This window comes from Chelonia mydas, chromosome 8 (assembly GCF_015237465.2).
Source record: "Chelonia mydas isolate rCheMyd1 chromosome 8, rCheMyd1.pri.v2, whole genome shotgun sequence".
NCBI classification, from domain to species: Eukaryota; Metazoa; Chordata; order Testudines; family Cheloniidae; genus Chelonia; species Chelonia mydas.
In genome coordinates this window covers 43,615,369-43,632,132 of record NC_057854.1, presented here as the reverse complement: position 1 = coordinate 43,632,132, position 16,764 = coordinate 43,615,369, and the positions used below count along the sequence as shown (strand labels likewise).

Here is a 16,764-nt window from a genome sequence, read left to right as displayed (position 1 = left end):
GGTTGCAGTCTGGTTAAAGAAACAGAAATTTGAATCCTAATGAATAATGTTCTTGTCTGTTCATAGATTCCAAGGCCAGAAGGGACCATTGTGATCAACTAGTCTGAGCTCCTGGGTAACAGTCTGTTGAAAACCCTCTTTCCTCCTGGCTAGCCCCGCATGGGCCATAGGGAAGCTCATGACCTGTAGATATCAAAGCGGGCTTTGTTTTTTTCATGAGTGGCCGGTGGGCATGACTGGCAAGTCATGTGGACATCTAACTGGGGAGATTGGACTGTGCATGCCCTGCCCAACTGGAAGCTTGTGATGGGAGATATTAGAACTGGCCTTGATTTTACAAATGGGTCAGTGGTGGCCAATGGTGGGAGGGACGAATCATGTGGATCCTTATCTGGAAGGCAGCGTGTTTTCTTTGTGCAACTCACCTGTCCCGGACAAGAGTTTCCTTTGCAATGGCAGAGATGATGGACAAATCACCTTTACTGGGGATTCCTTCGTGCCGTTCCTACTGTTCACAGCATTCGACCTTGTCACAAGCACGAGGAGCCAAGAATGACGACTCTTCTATGGCATGGAAGAGAAAATGGAGCTTCAGACAATCTACTCTGGCCCTTCAATTTTTAAGACGAGAGGCAGAGAAGGCCGTCCAGCCACAAAATAGAAATTCTTAACAGCATGCTTTGCCTCAAATCACAGCAAAAGGGATTGGGAGGAATACGAGTTCCTAATCTAGAGGGATCCTGATCTCAGTTACACCCACGTACCGCTGGAGGGACACTGGTGACCTCAGTGGAGTGACTCCAGATTTACCCCAGCATCACTGAGGACAGAATCTGGCCCTGGCTGCCGACTGTCAGATGCTTGCCCCTCTGCTGAGTGGTTTTCCAACTCACTTTGCAAGAACGGGCAAGCGATGGGTGTGCTGCACTTGAAAGGGGGAGGGGTTGGCTAGTGTGAAGCTACACACCCACCCCAATGAGCTTTGCATAAGCCCAAATCCTGCCAGGACCTGAATCCCGACTGGCCTCCGGGGGCTGGTTTTCAGCCAGAGGAACCAAGTCCCAGAGGCCTTCAGTGAGACTGAGAGTAATAACACTCCTACCATAGCACTGATCTCACAGCCCTTCCATGGGAGGCTCTCTCTACAGACAGGGAATGTGTAGACCCCTGCCAGGGAGGGAGACCTTATTAACCCCACTTTGCAGACAGACCGACTGAGGCCTGGGGGAGCTGAGCTGCTGGCCGGGTCTCCCTTCCTCCACAGGGCACAGACCATCTCCAGGGGAAGGGCCCCTCCCCGTTGTAAGGAGGCAGAGTCTGGGTCCTGCTGTGCAGGGCAGCCCCAGCTCAGGTGCAGGGCAGGCAGCGGGCTCCTGTGCGCTCTTACAGGTCCCCGAACGCCTGCTCCCGGGCCCGGGCCGGGACGATGTGCCCGCGGCTGGCAGGGCAGCGCTGTCCCGCTTGCTGGGCCGGGGGAGGCAGGGGCGGGGGTGCTGCGGAGCCGGGGAGTGACAGACCGGGGCGGGGCTAGCCGGGTTTAGGGAGAGCTGCGGAGCTGAAGGCGCAGCTCCCGGATTGCCAGGCGTGCAGCCGCCTGTCCCTGGCTGACCGCAGCCGTTGCGCTCGCCATGGCCTTCGCCACGCTGAGCAAGGTGCTGCTCAGCGACAGCCTGGACCCCTGCTGCAAGCAGCTGCTGCAGGCCGGCGGCATCCAGGCGCTGGACAAGCCCAACCTCAGCCGGGAGCAGCTGCTGGCGGAGATCCAGGTGGGGGCTGCCGGGGCGCTGCCTTGCTCGGTGGGGTGCAGGCTGGGCAGAGGACGCGGGCTGCTCCCGGGTGCCAGCTGGCCCGTGCCCGGCACAGGGCCCCCCGAGTCCTGGCTGGCTCGGGCTCCGGCCGCGCTCCCCGCCCCGCGCCTGATGCAACAGCCGTGAGTTTTGCGCGGCGCGGGGACTCGAGGCCTGGGCCGGGGGGTGCCGCGGGCAGGAGCTGAGGCGACCGTCCAGCCAAGGGCTGCACGTGTGGGGTCGGGTCCAGCCTCTGCTGGGGAGCCCTGCTCCCCCCCCCGCACCGCCCCAGCCAGAACCCCCCAGAGCCGGTGGGCCCCCCAGCTCCCGTGCCCGGGGTGGGGGCTAGGCACGCTCAGCGGGCATGGGCGGGGAGAGGGGCTCCAGAAGAGAAGCAGGGCCCCAGCTGGGGGCAGAGCAGAGGCTTTGGTGTGACCCGGGGCAGGAGGAACCGGGGCTCCTGCAGGCAGGACAGCCAAGGCTCCCCCCTATTGGGACGTGTGGGTCTCTGCCCCTGGGGCAGCAAAACCCTGGGGGAGGGGGCAGAGTCAGACTGGAACAAGTGCTGGAACCTCGCCCAGGGACGGGGTAGAGTCTCTGACACTTTGCACCCGGCTTGGGGCGTCTCTGTCTAAACCCCAGGCTCTGGGCTGGAACGCCTGGGGGTGGCTCCTGGGGGCCTGCTATACTGGGGTCAGGCTGGCTAGGGGCCCTTCTGGCCTTAAGACCCACACCAGGGGGTGGGGGGAGCAGTGGTTTATGGAAGCGGGGGGAGGGCTCTGGCCTCCTCTTCCCATCCACTCCGGCACTCACTCCTTTAGGACTGTGATGGGCTCATCGTCCGCTCAGCGACCAAAGTGACCGCAGACATCATCCAGGCTGCTGAGAAGCTGCGGGTGATAGGTCGGGCCGGCACCGGTGTCGACAACGTGGATGTGGAGGCAGCTACAAGGAAGGGCATCCTGGTGATGAAGTAAGAGCAGTCTGACTCCAGGACAGAGCTGCTTCTTCCCGCACAATGGCTGTGCTGGCCTTGGCAACGTGTGTCCAGTTTCTGGACACGTGTGTCCGAGGTCAGCGCTTGTGTGCATGGGAGGGGGGCAGCATCTGAGCAGATCCAGGGTGCATACCTGCAGATGTGTGGGCATGTGGTACCCCTGCTGCCACGCCATTACTTAGAAAAGGCTCCAGGGACTACACAGGAGTTGAAAGGGGCACGGTTCCATTCCCATTCTCTCTGAGCATGTCTCGTGGGGGGCACAGGGCTCTGGGTCAGGTCCCAAAGGTTTAGCAGCGCAGCTGGCTCTGAGGGTGCTCCTGGGTGGTCCGCCTAGGGCCACGTACCTTTTTTTTATACTTAGTTTTCTGCTGAAAATGCAGTTTGGGGCCAAATTCAGCAAATTGATTCAGCCAAAAATGGAGTGAAACTTTGAAAACGTTTTGCTTTGACTTTTGCAATGGAGCCTTTTGACTTTCTGTTTTGAAACAACTTCTGAAATCCAGCTGAACTTGGTTAAAAAGCAAAAGTTAAAAAAACCCTTGAATATTAAATGACGAATTCATTTTTGAGTCAAACAAAATGTTTTGTTGTTCTGGGTTTTTCATGTTGGCCACCAGACTGACAGATTGGTTATTCACTCATGCTCCAGCCCCGCCTTGCTCTGATGGGCTGCTTGGGGGAGGGGGCAGTGTCCCACAGGGCAGATCCCCCAATGTGAGTAGGCTGTGGCAGGCCCCCAAGAACCGATCCCAGCTGCAGAGCCTATGCAATGGGGCATGGGAACAGAACGAGATGCAGCTGGGGAAACACAGCTACCATGGGGATGGGGGGGGTTAGAATTGACCCAACCCAGCTGTTCAGCAGGAGGGAGAAAGTGGGGGGCAGCACGGCTGGAAGAGACTAGATGTTGCAGGCTGACGTGACAGCGGCAGACGGAGCCAGCGAAGCACTGAGTTGTGTGCCTGGGGGCCCCTGCCTTGGGGTGACAGTATAGTCAGTGCTGCCAGTTCAGAGCCATCATGGCTAGGAATGTTGGCAAGTCTCATTCAGGCTGAGTGTCCGCAAGCCCTGGGAAAGTGACTGCAAGGAGCACTCCCAGGCCTGCCCCATGGGGCCCACCAGGGCTCCCCTGTCCCCGATGTCTGTGCTAACCCCAGTGTGCTCTGCTCTGCCCTCAGCACACCCACCGGGAACAGCCTGAGCGCAGCGGAGCTCACCTGTGGGATGATCCTGAGCCTGGCTAGGTGAGCACGTCTGCCCCCCGGGGCAACCGTCACCCGTCATCCCGTCACTGCCTGGGGATCTCAGGAATAGCCCACAGCCCAAGTCCCCCACACAGTGCACTGTGCTCGGCTCATCTGTGCTCGGCCCCAGCATGTGCCTCTTCCCCATGGCCCCTGCCCTCAGCATCCAGCTCCCACCCCGCCCCTGCCTTGGAGCCCTGGGACGTCCCCTCTGACCTGCCCCAGGCACAAAGCCAGAGCACCGACTCCCCATCTCCTCCACTGATCCATAAGCCCTGTCTCCCCATCACCCCTGCCAGCATGGAGCCTCCGAACCCACTGCCCCCAGCACAGGGCCCTGGGTACTCGGCTCCCACCCACTCCCTGGCACTGCCAGCCACCCTGCAGAGAGCACCAGACATCCAGAAGCCACTGGCTCCCCATCCCCAGCCATGTGGCTCAGAGCTCCACACCCAGCAGGGAGCCACGGGACCCTGCCTGTGTCCCACTGGCATGCTCCTCCCCACCACTGAAAGGCAGCTTCGAGTCCCTTTGCACTGCCCATTTCGGTCACGCTGGCAAACAGCCACCATTACCTGCTCCTCATCATTGCACCCACCCACCCCATCACTGCACCTGTCTTCCCCCGCCAAGAGCCCCCAGGACACCCACCCCCCCATCACTGCTCTTACACCTCCCGCACAGAGCCCCCAGGGTACCCCCTAGTCCCTACCATTGATTCAGCCCCTACCTAGAGCCCTGGCACCTGGCTGTCCCCTGCTCACAATCACTGCCACTGGCCCCCAACTCCAAACTACCCACCCATGTGCCCAGGTCCTTCCACAGCCTGTGACCCCCACACACCAGCTGGGGAAGGGTGGAAAGGAACAAAGCCACCGCCCTGTAGCCTTGCAGAGCATGGACACTGGGGTGTGTTGACACCCACAAAGCACCTCTCTTCCCCCCCACACACCTCCCCCTGGGGCTCATATGCTCTGCAGGGCACTGACCCCACAGTGGGCATGCCCCATGCCGGGGGCACAGACACAAGAAGTGCCCCCTACCAGGCCCCACAGCCCCGTGGGGTGCTGGAAGCCCCCATGGAGTGTGGATTGCCCCGGGTGGCTCAGCCAGGGGCTGCAGGCTCTGCTGACCACGAGGCTGTTGGTGTTTCAGGCAAATCCCCCAAGCAGCCGCCTCGATGAAGGAGGGGAAGTGGGACCGTAAGAAGGTAAGAGTCCGATGCCATCTCCGTGGCAGTGCTGGGGTGGTGGGTTGCCCTGGAGCCTCTAGTCACAGCCCTGTCTGCGTTCCTTGATCTAGTTCATGGGAATGGAGCTTTACGGGAAAACCCTGGGCATCCTGGGCCTGGGCCGTATCGGGAGAGAAGTGGCCACCAGGATGCAGGCCTTCGGGATGAAGGTAAGGGAGAGAGCAGGGAAGGGAAAGGGTTAACCTACCCAGAGGCTCGGTTGGGTTGGTGAGGCGCAGGGCAGGTCGTGCCCAGGGAGGGTGAGAGCGAGGGTTAATGTGCCCCATGCTCCTCCCGCAATACACACAGGGAGTGGGGGGAGGAGGGGATTAATTCTCCCTCCAGCCAGGGGAATGGAGGAGAAAGGGTTAATCTGCTTCTCCGTGCAGCTGCAGCCCCTGGGGGGCGCTAAGGAGGGGGCTGCTCTGTCTGTACCTGCCCGGAGCCTCTCTGGGGACATGGGCATCTCTTGTGCCTCAGACTGATGTGACTCTGGAGCAGTGCCCAGCCAGGAAAGGCAATGGGGGAAGCTCCCCTTAACTCTGCCCCTTGCACTCCTACGCCACAGTGCATCCGTGGGGCCGTGGGCGGCTGGGAAGGCAGAGACTTGCCCTGTTAGCCAGCAGTGTGCGATGGGAAGGCTGGGAGCACGGTGCTGACGCTGTGGGAGAAGCTCCCTGTGCCTGGGTGCTGTGCGGATTCTCTGGCGAGAGCAAAGGGGCATTAATTACTTCGCGGGGCGGGCGCCGCTTCAGGCAGCAAAGGCAGCCTCCAGCCAGGATGAGCCATGACCCAAGTTGGACTAGAGCCCAGCCAGCCGGGACAGGGCTCTGGGTCTGCTCAGTAAGGAGCGCTGGGTCGGGGCTGCCCCTTGCCCCCTGTGCTTTGGTAGCTCTTCCCCCTTCCGCCCCTAGGGGGGGCCCTACCGAGCCCCCTCCCCCCGGCCTTTTGCCCACTGGGCTTTTTCCCTGCTGCACCTCGGAAAAGACAGGGCAGCCCTCAGGACGGGCCCCCTACTGCCCAAGGTCCCCTCCCCCAGGGCTTGGGGGGCCTGTCCCCCAAAGCTGAGGAGGTCAGCTTGGGCTGTGCGAGTGGCTGTGGCTGTGCTTAGACCATAGGGTACGATCCCATCATCACACCCGAGGACTCGGCTGCCTTCGGTGTGCAGCAGCTACCCTTGGAGCAGATCTGGCCCCTGTGCGACTTCATCACGGTACACACGCCGCTCCTGCCCTCCACCACAGGTAGGGAAGCAGGGCCCAGAGCAGCCACGCCAGCCTCTGCGTCTCCCCTCTGAAGGCCGTGGGATTAACAGGGCTTGGGGGCTGGAGGGGAAAACAGACCTGGGGGAGAGTCAGATACAGCCGCATGCAGGACAAGATGAGGGCTCCATAGCAGGAGATCTGGATAACAGTGGTCATGGGAGTGGCGGGCTGGCAGAGCTGTGCCAGAGGGATGGGGGGCAGCAGTAAGGGGGCTGGCACATTGGCAGAGCCATGCCGAGGGGCAGGGCTGGAATGGCAGGGGCAGCAGTCAGGAGGGTGGCAGGTTGGCAGAACCATGGTAGCCCAGTGCACAAGCTCCCATCCTGCTTCTGCCAATAGCGGAGCCCAGCCAGGGTGAAGGGGGGTCCTGTCACGCTGACTGCGGGCTCACAGCTAGGCCCTCCAAGGAGAACGCCCCAGCAGTGAAGGGAGATGGAGGCAGGGGGATGCTGAGGCGGAGGATGGGATCGCAGAAGAGAGGACTCTAAGGGACACTCCCCTAGAGCACTCCCTCTGGCCTGGACTGGGGTTTGTCCCTCCCAGGGCTCAGGCCAGTAGGTGTGTGCTCTGCTGCCAGCCGGGACCAGCTGCACACAGTTAACTGGGATTCCCTGGGGGGTGTGGGTGGGTCCAGGGCAGCCCACGCTGGGAGGAGAGCGAGCTAGCTTGTTGTCAGACTCTACCCTCCTGCTATCTCTCCCCAGGGTTACTGAACGACAGCACCTTTGCCAAGTGCCGGCGGGGGGTGCAGGTGGTGAACTGTGCTCGAGGGGGCATTGTGGATGAGGGGGCGCTGCTCCGGGCGCTGCAGTCTGGCCAGTGTGGGGGAGCCGGCCTCGACGTCTTCACCGAGGTAGGTAAATGGGGCCTTGGGCGGAGGCAGGACCCAGAGCACATTCCCCCATGGAACTGCCACAGCAGATGGGGGCCCTGGCCCCAAGCCAAGGCCTGCTGCCCTAGGAGGGGGATGGGCACAGAAACAGAGGGTCCGTCCCAGCTGCAGGACCTTGGGCCAGGCCTGGGAGGTGCAGAGGAGCCTGCCCCTTGTTCATCCCCACTCTGCTGCCCAGGGTGGGTCACTCCTGGTCCATGTAATGGTCTTGTAGCTCCTTGGGGGTAGTGGGTGCAGAGCCCTGGCCCCATACCCTGGCTCGTTCACGGGCCATGGGCTCCGCTTCGCCAGGGCTTGGGGCCCTGTGCCTGCTGTTGAGTTTGACACCAGGGTTTAGCTGCTTGGAGAGCATTACGTTCCAGCCCTCGCAGCCACCCTTGCTGTTGTAGCCCTGAGCCCAAGGCCTGTAGGCCTGGGCTGACTCTGCTTCCCCCTACCCAGCTGTGACACTCACTTCCCTGCCCCCTGGCAGTCAGCCCCCACCATGCAGAGGCAGCCCGCCTGCTCATCTGCACCCGGCTCTGGGGAGGAGCTGGGGCCCAGCCTTGCCAGGCCTTCAGAAATGGCCCATCGGAAACTCCGTAACATTCCCAAACCAGCCTTAATTCTGTCCTCTGCATGGGAGCGAAGTCTCCCCCACCCTGTGCAGGCCATAGGGACGGGACACCCCCCCTTCATGCTGGGTGCTACACCCCTGCTGTGTGCCAGCTGTACCCTCCCCACCAGTATCAGCCGTTGGGACTGAAATGCCACTCAGGCTACTCAACCAGCCTGCAGCCCAGGAGCTGTGCCCACGTCTCCACCGTGCTTCGCTGCAATGCCCCTTCAGGCAGGGCCACTCACCTGGAGGGCGGCTCGGGCTAATGGGACAGGCTGTGTCTGCAGGAGCCGCCCCAGGACCGCACCCTGGTGAACCATCCCAACGTGATCAGCTGCCCCCACCTGGGCGCCAGCACCCGGGAAGCACAGAGCCGCTGTGGCAAAGAAATCGCCCTTCAGTTTGTGGACCTGGCCCAGGGGAAGGTGCTGGCTGGCGTGGTGAGTGAGGGGGCACGGGGAGAGATGCAGGCTGCGGGCAAGGATGGGCGCTGCCTCAGCAGAGCTCTGAGCAAGCAGACAGCCCTGCCAACAGTTAACTGAGCATCTCATGCTGCCTCAGGTCCTGCCTCTGCTCCAGGACTCAGATTGTGTGTGGCCTAGTTGCTAGAGCACTGGACTGGGACTCAGGAGAACTGGGTTCAATTACTGGCTCTGCCAGCTGGCTGACCTTGGGCAAGTCACTGCCCTGCTGTGTGCCTCAGTTTCCCCATCTGTACAGTGGGGGTAATGCTATTACCCTCCTCTGTAAAGTGCTGGCAGATCACTGGGTAAAAAGCGCTGTACAGGAGCTAGCGAGTGGCGTTCTCCCTTCCCATCAGCCCACTATGTATTCAGCCCCCTTTCCTCTTCCTCCCCTGCCCACAGGTAAACGGCCAGGCTCTCAGCAGCGCCTTGGAACCTCAGACTAAGCCCTGGATCGCCCTGGCTAAAGCCCTGGGTGTGCTGCTGCAGACATTGGCCAGCCCGGTGAAGGGAAGTGTGCAGGTCTCCACACTGGGTGAGCTCGCAGGGCTGGGTGGCAGAGCTGGGTTGCTCCTCTCAAGCGGTGGTGCTCTCCAAGAGCTGGGTGGGCAGCATGCGGGCCCTGTGTCTCTGCCCTTGTGCTGACACAGCAGTGCCGCAGAGAGGGGGTGCTGTGCAGTGCCAGGGCTGCCCTGGGCGGGGCAGGACAAGGCATGTGGCAGCTGAAGGTATGTCTACACTGCATTGTGGTCCCGGGCTTAGCGTTTTCCAAGTCCATGCTTGAGCATCCAGTCCACCCTGCGCTGTAAACCTGCATTTACAATTGCTGGAGCCAGGTCTCACCTGGCCATACTGCACTACACAAACCTTCTGGCTTGACCTGCGTCCTCACTGCAAAATGTCGGTTTTACAATGCAGTGTGGACATCCCCTAAGGGCCCAGGCCAGGGACAAACCAGCAATATCCTGTCTGCTCACCCACCTGTCTCCCCTTTGAGGGAGAAGAGGAGAACGGGCTGGAAACTTTTCATCAACTCGTTTTGAGGGGGAAAATTCCACTTTTGTCTAAATTAAACATTTTTTTAAAATATCACTTTTAACAAGTTCTCACACGGGGAAAAATTTTCATTTTGTAACATTTCCAAATTTTATTTGTTAACTTCAAAACCTCTTCAAACGTTACTGGATGGAGTTTTTGATCGTTATATTTGTACATCATGCACTACTGCTCCAGCCCCATCGTGAAATGATGTACAAATGTAACAATCAAAAACCCCATCCAATAAAACTGGAAGAGGTTTGGAAGTCATGTTGTGAAATAATGCACAAACAAAACACTTCAAATTCCCCAGACACTCTTCCCAAACCTGTTTGAAATTCACATTTCACGGGAAATGTTGAAAACGTTTGTTTTCAGTCAGATTTGGAACACAAATACATTTAGAAATGTCAAAACTTCCTGCAAAATGGAAATTCCAAGTGTCCACCAGCTCTAGGAAGGAGCAGAGTGGGGTTTGGTGGGGGGCGGCTGGGCCTGCCCTGGCTTCACACAGTGCGGTGGAGGAACAGCAGCAGGAAAGGGGAAGCCAAGCTGGGGAATAGTCTCCAGGGGAAATGGCAGACACCCACTTGCTCTGGAGTTATGAAACCAGGTTGGCCAAAACTCTGAAGCAGAGGCTCCCAAGCTGGGAGGCAGTGAGCACGGGTGGACCTATGGTGCTGGCTGCTCATTTACATTTGTTACTCTGCTCCTGTCACTTCTCCAGGGGAGCAGCTGCTGGAGCTGATGGGATGGGAGGTGATGGCGATCGGCAGGGCTGGGCCACACGAGTGGGAGCGGGACAGCAGAGTCCTTGTATTAAAACGTGGCCTCTGGCAGGAAGCAGTGAGAGGAGCCTGGCATGGGGTGGGGATCTACTGCGGCTGGGGCTCTGCTAGCATGTCTGTGTAACCCTCATGGCTCCCTGCACCCTCAGGAGTGCCCTTGCAGAAGGCCGGGAGTTACCTGAGCCCTGCTGTGGCTACTGGCCTGCTAGAAGGAATAGCACAGAAGGATGTGAACCTGGTGAATGGACTGCTGCTGGTCCAGGAGGCTGGACTGAAGGTACACGGCTTGCCTGGGACCCCAGTCACACAGCCAGGAGTCAGTGCACATGGAGTCTCCTCCCTAGGTCTCTTCACTGGGCCTGCCTGGTGTGGGGCAAACTGTCCACTGGCCCGTCTGCCAACACCAGAGCCCACCTCTATTTCATCATATCCCCCAGCAGGCACTCCCTGCCCCTGCACTAGCAGGGCACCCTCCCACCTCACCCCTTACACGTAGGCAAGGACACCTGGCATCTGCTGGATGGTCTCCCCCTGTAGGACCCCTAGAGGGGGCCCTGACAAGCCCCAGCCCCTGGCTAGCACCAGCTGGGTGTTCTCTGGCCTGCAGCCCCTTCAGAGGGTGAGAGGGAAAGGATGGGGCCAGGGCTAGGGCTTCAGAGACCCGGGTTCAATTCCCTGCACTGCCACAGATTCCCAGGGAGACCATGGGCAAGTCACTTTGCTGTACCCTGGGGATAGCTGTACCTCCTGGGGGCGTGGTAGTACCACCGCGATGACATGGGGCTGCTGAGCGGTCATCTCCCCTCTCCCCTTCAGGTCACAACCACTCACAGCAACGCAGTGCCGGAACTGTACAGCGGTGACAGTCTCCTGCAGGTCACCTTACAGGGGACCCCCTCCAGTCTAGTGGGCTCAGTCCAAGGCAGCACCCCCGTCCTGCAGGAGCTCAACGGAGCCAACTTCAAGCAGCCGGTTCCTCTCACTGGCCACCTGCTGCTCTACAGAGCCAAAGCTGCCAACGCCAGCACGCTGCCTGCAGTGATCGGTGAGGAAGGAGCCTGCCCGTGCCACGCCCAGTCCATGAGTTACAGTTAGGCCCTGAATGTCCCACCTCACCAAGGGGAGGGGTGAGATCCCACCCTGACAGCTGCTGCCTCTCTGGGGCCAGCATTGTGCCAGGCTGAGTTAAGAGGCTGCAGGGCCTTAGGCAGCCGTCAGAGTTACCAGGGGGAGCAGTGTGCCCCGGCGGGGAGTCCTGGCTCAGACAAAGCCTCAGTCCTGAGAAGCAGGAATGTAGGGGGCTACAGGTCCATGATCCACCTGCACCAGTGATGGGCTCCCGGTCTCTTGGACCCCACCCTGTGCTCCTCATCCAAGGCACTCGGTTGGGAAGATACAGGGGAAAGGGTACAGTGGGGGGATTACAGGGGAGTTCCCGGCAGTCTTTTGGGAATGGGGGCGGGAGGGGAGCATGATGCGAACTGAGGGCCAGGGGTTGTGAGAAGACAACCTACGGCTGTAATGAGGCCACCTGCCTCTGGCAGGCAACGGCTGCAGCAGGGGCCGGGGGAGCGATGGGGAAGGCAGGGGCCGGGTGTTGCTTTGCCATTAAACATCCCCTACTCCTGAAACAGGTTTGACAGACAATGGGCCTGGTGTCCCAGAGGACCTGTCTGCACCAGCCTGGGCTGCTTGGCCATGCTGGCCAGAGGGCGGGCTGAGTTTTCCATTGATTGTGAGGGAAGGCTCAGGGGCTGCCAGCCCCATAGCCACAAGGGACTGCTGCTCTCAGCCTTGTCCTGCCCCCGCAGGAATGTTCAGTGGGGTGCTAAGTCGCGGCAGGGCAGAGCCAAGGGCTGTGTTGCAGTTGGGTGCTCCTGCCCCAGCAGGCACACAGCGTGAGCTCTCTGTGCTGTTCCCATCTGCAGGGCTGCTGGGGAAGGCTCGGGTACAGCTCCAGTCCTACCACAGCTCCTGTGCTGTGGCGGGAGAAGAGTGGAGCATCTTGGGAATCTCTTCAGCAGTCGGGGCCCTCGGTGACGTGAAGCAGCATGTGACAGAGGCCTTCCAGCTCACACTCTAGCCCTTTACAGTGAGCTTGCAGCCGCTTCCCAGGGGAGCTGTTCTCCCACCAAAGCCAGGCCGGGTTCAAGACCAGCATGCAACCCCTCCCCTGGCAGCACTGTGCCAGCCAGCAAGCTCAGCTGGGGCCAGGCACAGCATTGGTTGTAGTTAGGAAATCCCAGCACAGTCAATACAGCATTTGGGAGGAGAGCGTGTGCTTGTCTCTTGTGTTCAGTGTCCCGCAGCAACCCAGGGCGGGAGGGGAAGAGGTCACAGGGTATGCTGGGGTGAAGCAGGAGTTTGCCCGCAGCAGGGAGAATGTCTTTGCTCGCTCCTGTTCCCCTGGCAAGGTCACTGTTACACTGGCACCACAGCATGCCCACGGTGCAGGCTGGCACTTTACAGCCCTGCCCTGGCAGCACAGACTCCAGCCTCTCTCCAGCTGCTTAGATGCACCCAAAGGAGAGGGGCCAGGAACACCTCCAGCCTTGGCCCCAGCCCCTGCATGTGGGACTGTAAAAGGCGCAGCTGCCTCCCAAGTGACCCTTCCTGGTCGCTATAGAGCGGCCCTGCATCAGTTTACCCGCTGCAGGGCTCCTTAAATAAACTCCAGACCTCAGCCCTTAATACATTCCCCTTCTGGGTCTCATTGGTTTATGTAGAATTCATACCACCACTCAGTCCTGGGGCTTCCCAACCTTCTAGCTGCACCCTAGTTCTTCCCTGCATTTGGCAGGCCCCTACTTGGCTGGAGTCTGACATCACACATGTTCCTGCAGCCTTCTGCTCTCTACAGCTTCCTCTTCTGCTGCTGTAGACCCCAGGTGCCTTGTCTTAAGACTGACTGGACAGCAGGTAATCAGCCACAGGTGCACTGGACACCACCCCCACCAACTCTTAAAGGGACCAGTCAGCCTGTGACAAGGATTCAGCCACCGGTCCCAAACTGGAACAGATGCTTTGCTGGCCTGACATGCCAATGTTCGCAAGACCCCTGCCCTTGCCGATTTTGGTTCAGACACTCTGTAAGTCAAACTCCTGTGCCAGTTTTCTTCAAAAGTGGTTTGGTTGGAGATGTGGTTGAGATTTAAAAACCAAGCCCTGCTTGAAGTCTAGGTGAGGCTGGCTAGAAGTGCTTGTTTATACTACAGGCTGAGCTGGTGCAAGTGCCAGAGTTAAGGTTACAGAAACTGTTTCTATTAGAATCCTATTTGGATGTCCTTGTGCTTTTTGCAATGCTCATGTTATGGGGCTGAAATATTCTAGACTTGACCTCAGGGCCACGCTTGATTGTAGGAGACTAACCTACATCTCTCCAGCCATATTCAAGTTAAGAAGGGGGGAGTTGGAAAAAAGTTTTGCCCATTTTTAACATACTGAGAGGGCCTTGGCGCCTCCTCTCTCTCCCTGAAAGAGAGATGGTGCAAAAACAACTGGCCCTTTCCATAGCAAATTTGTCACTCGGCTCTTCCCTGTCAAGTCCACGCTTTGCTGGACTTTAGCATATTCTACTGTAAAATGAGAGTTCGGACCATTAGAAAACCTAGCGAGTGCATATACTGCAGAACACATGCGTAAGGTGACCTGCAAGAGGGGCTGAGCTCTCGTTTTCTGGTTCCATAGAGAAGGCCTGACAGCATTTCTGCCTCTCCCATCCCTAAAAAGGGGAGGCGTTCTGCAGCGGTACACCTTTTTGTGTATTAGACTGCAAGGAGGAGCAAGCCTGCACAAGCCCTAGAGCAAGGGTGGGCAAACTACGGCCTGAGGGCCAGATACAGCCCGCGAGCCACGCCACACTGCTCAGCCCCGCTGTGTCTGGGGGCTGGACCACTCGGCTCGGCCCCGCTCCGGCCGAGACGCTGGGTTGGGGGCCACAAAACACGGCTCTCGGAAGCCGCGGCATGGCCCTACTCCAGCTCCTATGTGCTCCAATGGGAGCTGCAGTGGATGGGGCAGTGTGCAGAACCGCCTGGCCGTGCCTCTGTGTAGGAGCTGGAGAAGGGACTGCTCCGGGAGCTACTTGAGGTAAGCGCCGCTCAGAGCCTGCACCCCTCAGCCTCTCCCCACGCCCCAACCCCCTGCCCCAGTCCTGATCCTCCTCCCGCTCTCCACTATCCTCGATTCCAGTCCAAATCACCCTCCTGCACCCCAAATCCACCCCAGAACCCACACCCCCTCCTGCACCCCAACCCCAATTTTGTGAGTATTCATGGCCCACCATACAATTTGTATTGCCCAATCTGGCCCTCGGGCCAAAAGGTTTGCCCACCCTTGCCCTAGAGATTAAGCTGTGTAACGCTTTCCATTATACCTCTTGTTTTCATTTGTTTAGAATGTCATCAAACTAACCCCTCAGGCTGAAGTTTCCCCAACTGGTCACTGCCACTGGTTATTTTTTTGAGAAAAAATTAGGTCATCCTTTCAGAATTAGGTTTAAAAATCTTCTCATTTCCTCTTAATATATGTATAAGTTTTAAACCTATTTGAGCATCACCATCCTTGGCGCAGGAGCGTGACAATTTGGCCAGGGGCAAGTCATGCGCTCAGAGGTGCTGCTTCGTATCCTCATGAACAGCTGTGATCAAGTTGGAGGCTGCAGAAATTTACCATTTGCACGTGCTCAGTAGAACTTGCTAGACACTTGCTCTTAGTCTCCTGGGCATTCTAAGTGCACTGAGCTGGCTCCCAAGCCCCAGGCAGCCTCCTGCATCATTACCAAGCCGTTGCACAGACAAGCGCAGAATTATTTTTCCACCATCGAAGTATTCTTTGGCTAAGGGAAAGGTGGGCAAGGTTGCGAGCCTGGAGAAGACTGAGTTCTAATCACAGCTCTTCCAGTGACTGGAATTAGTTGTCTGCACTGCACAGCCTAGCCCTTATTACAGAGCAAGATCTCCTAGTGCTTGCTGAAGTGGCAGGGCAGGAACATTCTCCTCCATACCCATTTTGCAAGCCTGGGAAATCCAGATCTCAAATATGGCAGATCCCAGAATCCTTCACTTAGCCATACTGTCTCTCAGATGGAATGTGCCAAATCTGTGTGCTGGACTATGACGTCTACAATAAGACTGACTCCTGCATAGCAAAATGCTGGAGGATGCAATAATGAATGGCCACCATATAAATGCAAAGAATAGTTAAACACAGCACTTAGCCGCCCCCATCTCCTTCCAAAGCCAGGAATAGAAGTCAGGAGTTCTGATTCCCAGCATCCTACTGTCTAGCAAAGAGCTGTGCAGCCCACTGGTCCAGCATGTTGCCTCCCCTTTAGGGGCTCACACACACAACCTGAGACTCCACAGCACTGTCTGAAGAACAGCCTTACCAGCATGACCAGATCATTGCACCACCTGGTGGCAGTAACGCTGTCACACCCTCCACACAGATGAGGGCCTCTCATTTAACTCTGGCTTATAGGTTTCCCTTCAGTGTGATGTCGCTGTGTTTGCCTCCGCTATTCATAATGGCTTTATTTCTGTATGCAATATAAAAGCATATGGAATACAAAGTACTACAGCACTATGCAAAGTGACATCGTCTGAGCCATTCTTCGTAGGCCAGTTCAGCCAAAGGACAGCAAGCACCACCTCTGGAGGGAGGAGCTAAGGGCCGCTAGGGGAAAGCTCTGAAGAAAGGAAGAGAACAAAAAATCTATTGAATTTTAAGCCACCCTAGAGAAGAATTTCAAACAAAACCTGCGGACAGGCTCTGGCTCTGTTCAGCCCAGATCAGCATTGCTCTGAAGGCTTATGGAATTTATTTCTTTTCAATAGCACCCTGTGGTTTGCTCCCATTGAGTCTATTGGAGCTGGCCAAAGGGCGGGGGGGGGCGATCCGCACACACCCAGGTTATCACCCTGCCACTGCAGAAATGTACTCCTCCAGCAAAGGGGTGCCAAACGGGAGGGACAGAATGAGCGCCTGGCATCAGAAAACATCCTAAACCAGGCACTGACATGGCCGAATGGTGTGAAGCTCTCAGCCAGGCACGCAGGGCTGCATTAGCTCTACGGGGCCCTTCAGCCAGGTATGCAGTCCCTGGGAAAAGCAGCCAGTCTTTCCGTTTGCGATAATGGAGCCAGGGTGTTTGCAGTTGGTGCGGTGGGAGCCTGTGGGCTCTGTGTTGGTGGTTCAGCCATTGCCTTGGGATCTGCTCTGACGAGGCTGGGCAGGTCTACAGGGACAGAGCAATAAGACTGGATTAATTTGCTGTCTCTCTCCCGCCCCTGATGGTAGCTCACAGCCTTGGTACAGACCCCAGCTCCCCACCTAGGACACCAGCCCAATAACTGCAGCCTGGGGGGGACGGGGGGCGCTCTTTCCTCCTTCAGAACCCGCCCAACCCCAGCCACTTCAACAGACAGGAGCTGGCCCATGTTCTGGACACTTGACA

The 16,764-nt window shown here is 58.3% G+C and overlaps 2 protein-coding genes across 2 annotated transcripts in view; one reads left to right on the top strand and one right to left on the bottom strand.

Annotated features, from left to right (window-relative positions):
* The first annotated feature begins 1,124 nt into the window (after positions 1-1,124).
* Positions 1,125-12,579, top strand: PHGDH (phosphoglycerate dehydrogenase). The gene is made up of 12 exons (XM_037907412.2): positions 1,125-1,766; positions 2,609-2,760; positions 3,966-4,031; positions 5,187-5,241; positions 5,334-5,432; positions 6,374-6,506; positions 7,232-7,380; positions 8,305-8,457; positions 8,884-9,016; positions 10,457-10,584; positions 11,124-11,352; positions 12,236-12,579. Exons 1-12 carry the CDS (start codon positions 1,629-1,631, stop codon positions 12,388-12,390), a joined length of 1,590 nt encoding a protein of 529 aa, XP_037763340.1. The 5' UTR covers positions 1,125-1,628; the 3' UTR covers positions 12,391-12,579.
* Positions 12,580-15,823: 3,244 nt separating this feature from the next.
* HMGCS2 (3-hydroxy-3-methylglutaryl-CoA synthase 2) overlaps positions 15,824-16,764 on the bottom strand; it is a 32,620-nt gene continuing 31,679 nt past the window's right edge. The window contains exon 10 of the mRNA XM_037907413.2: positions 15,824-16,545. The gene's annotated coding sequence lies outside the window, so the exon portion shown is untranslated. The remainder of the gene's footprint in view (positions 16,546-16,764) is intronic.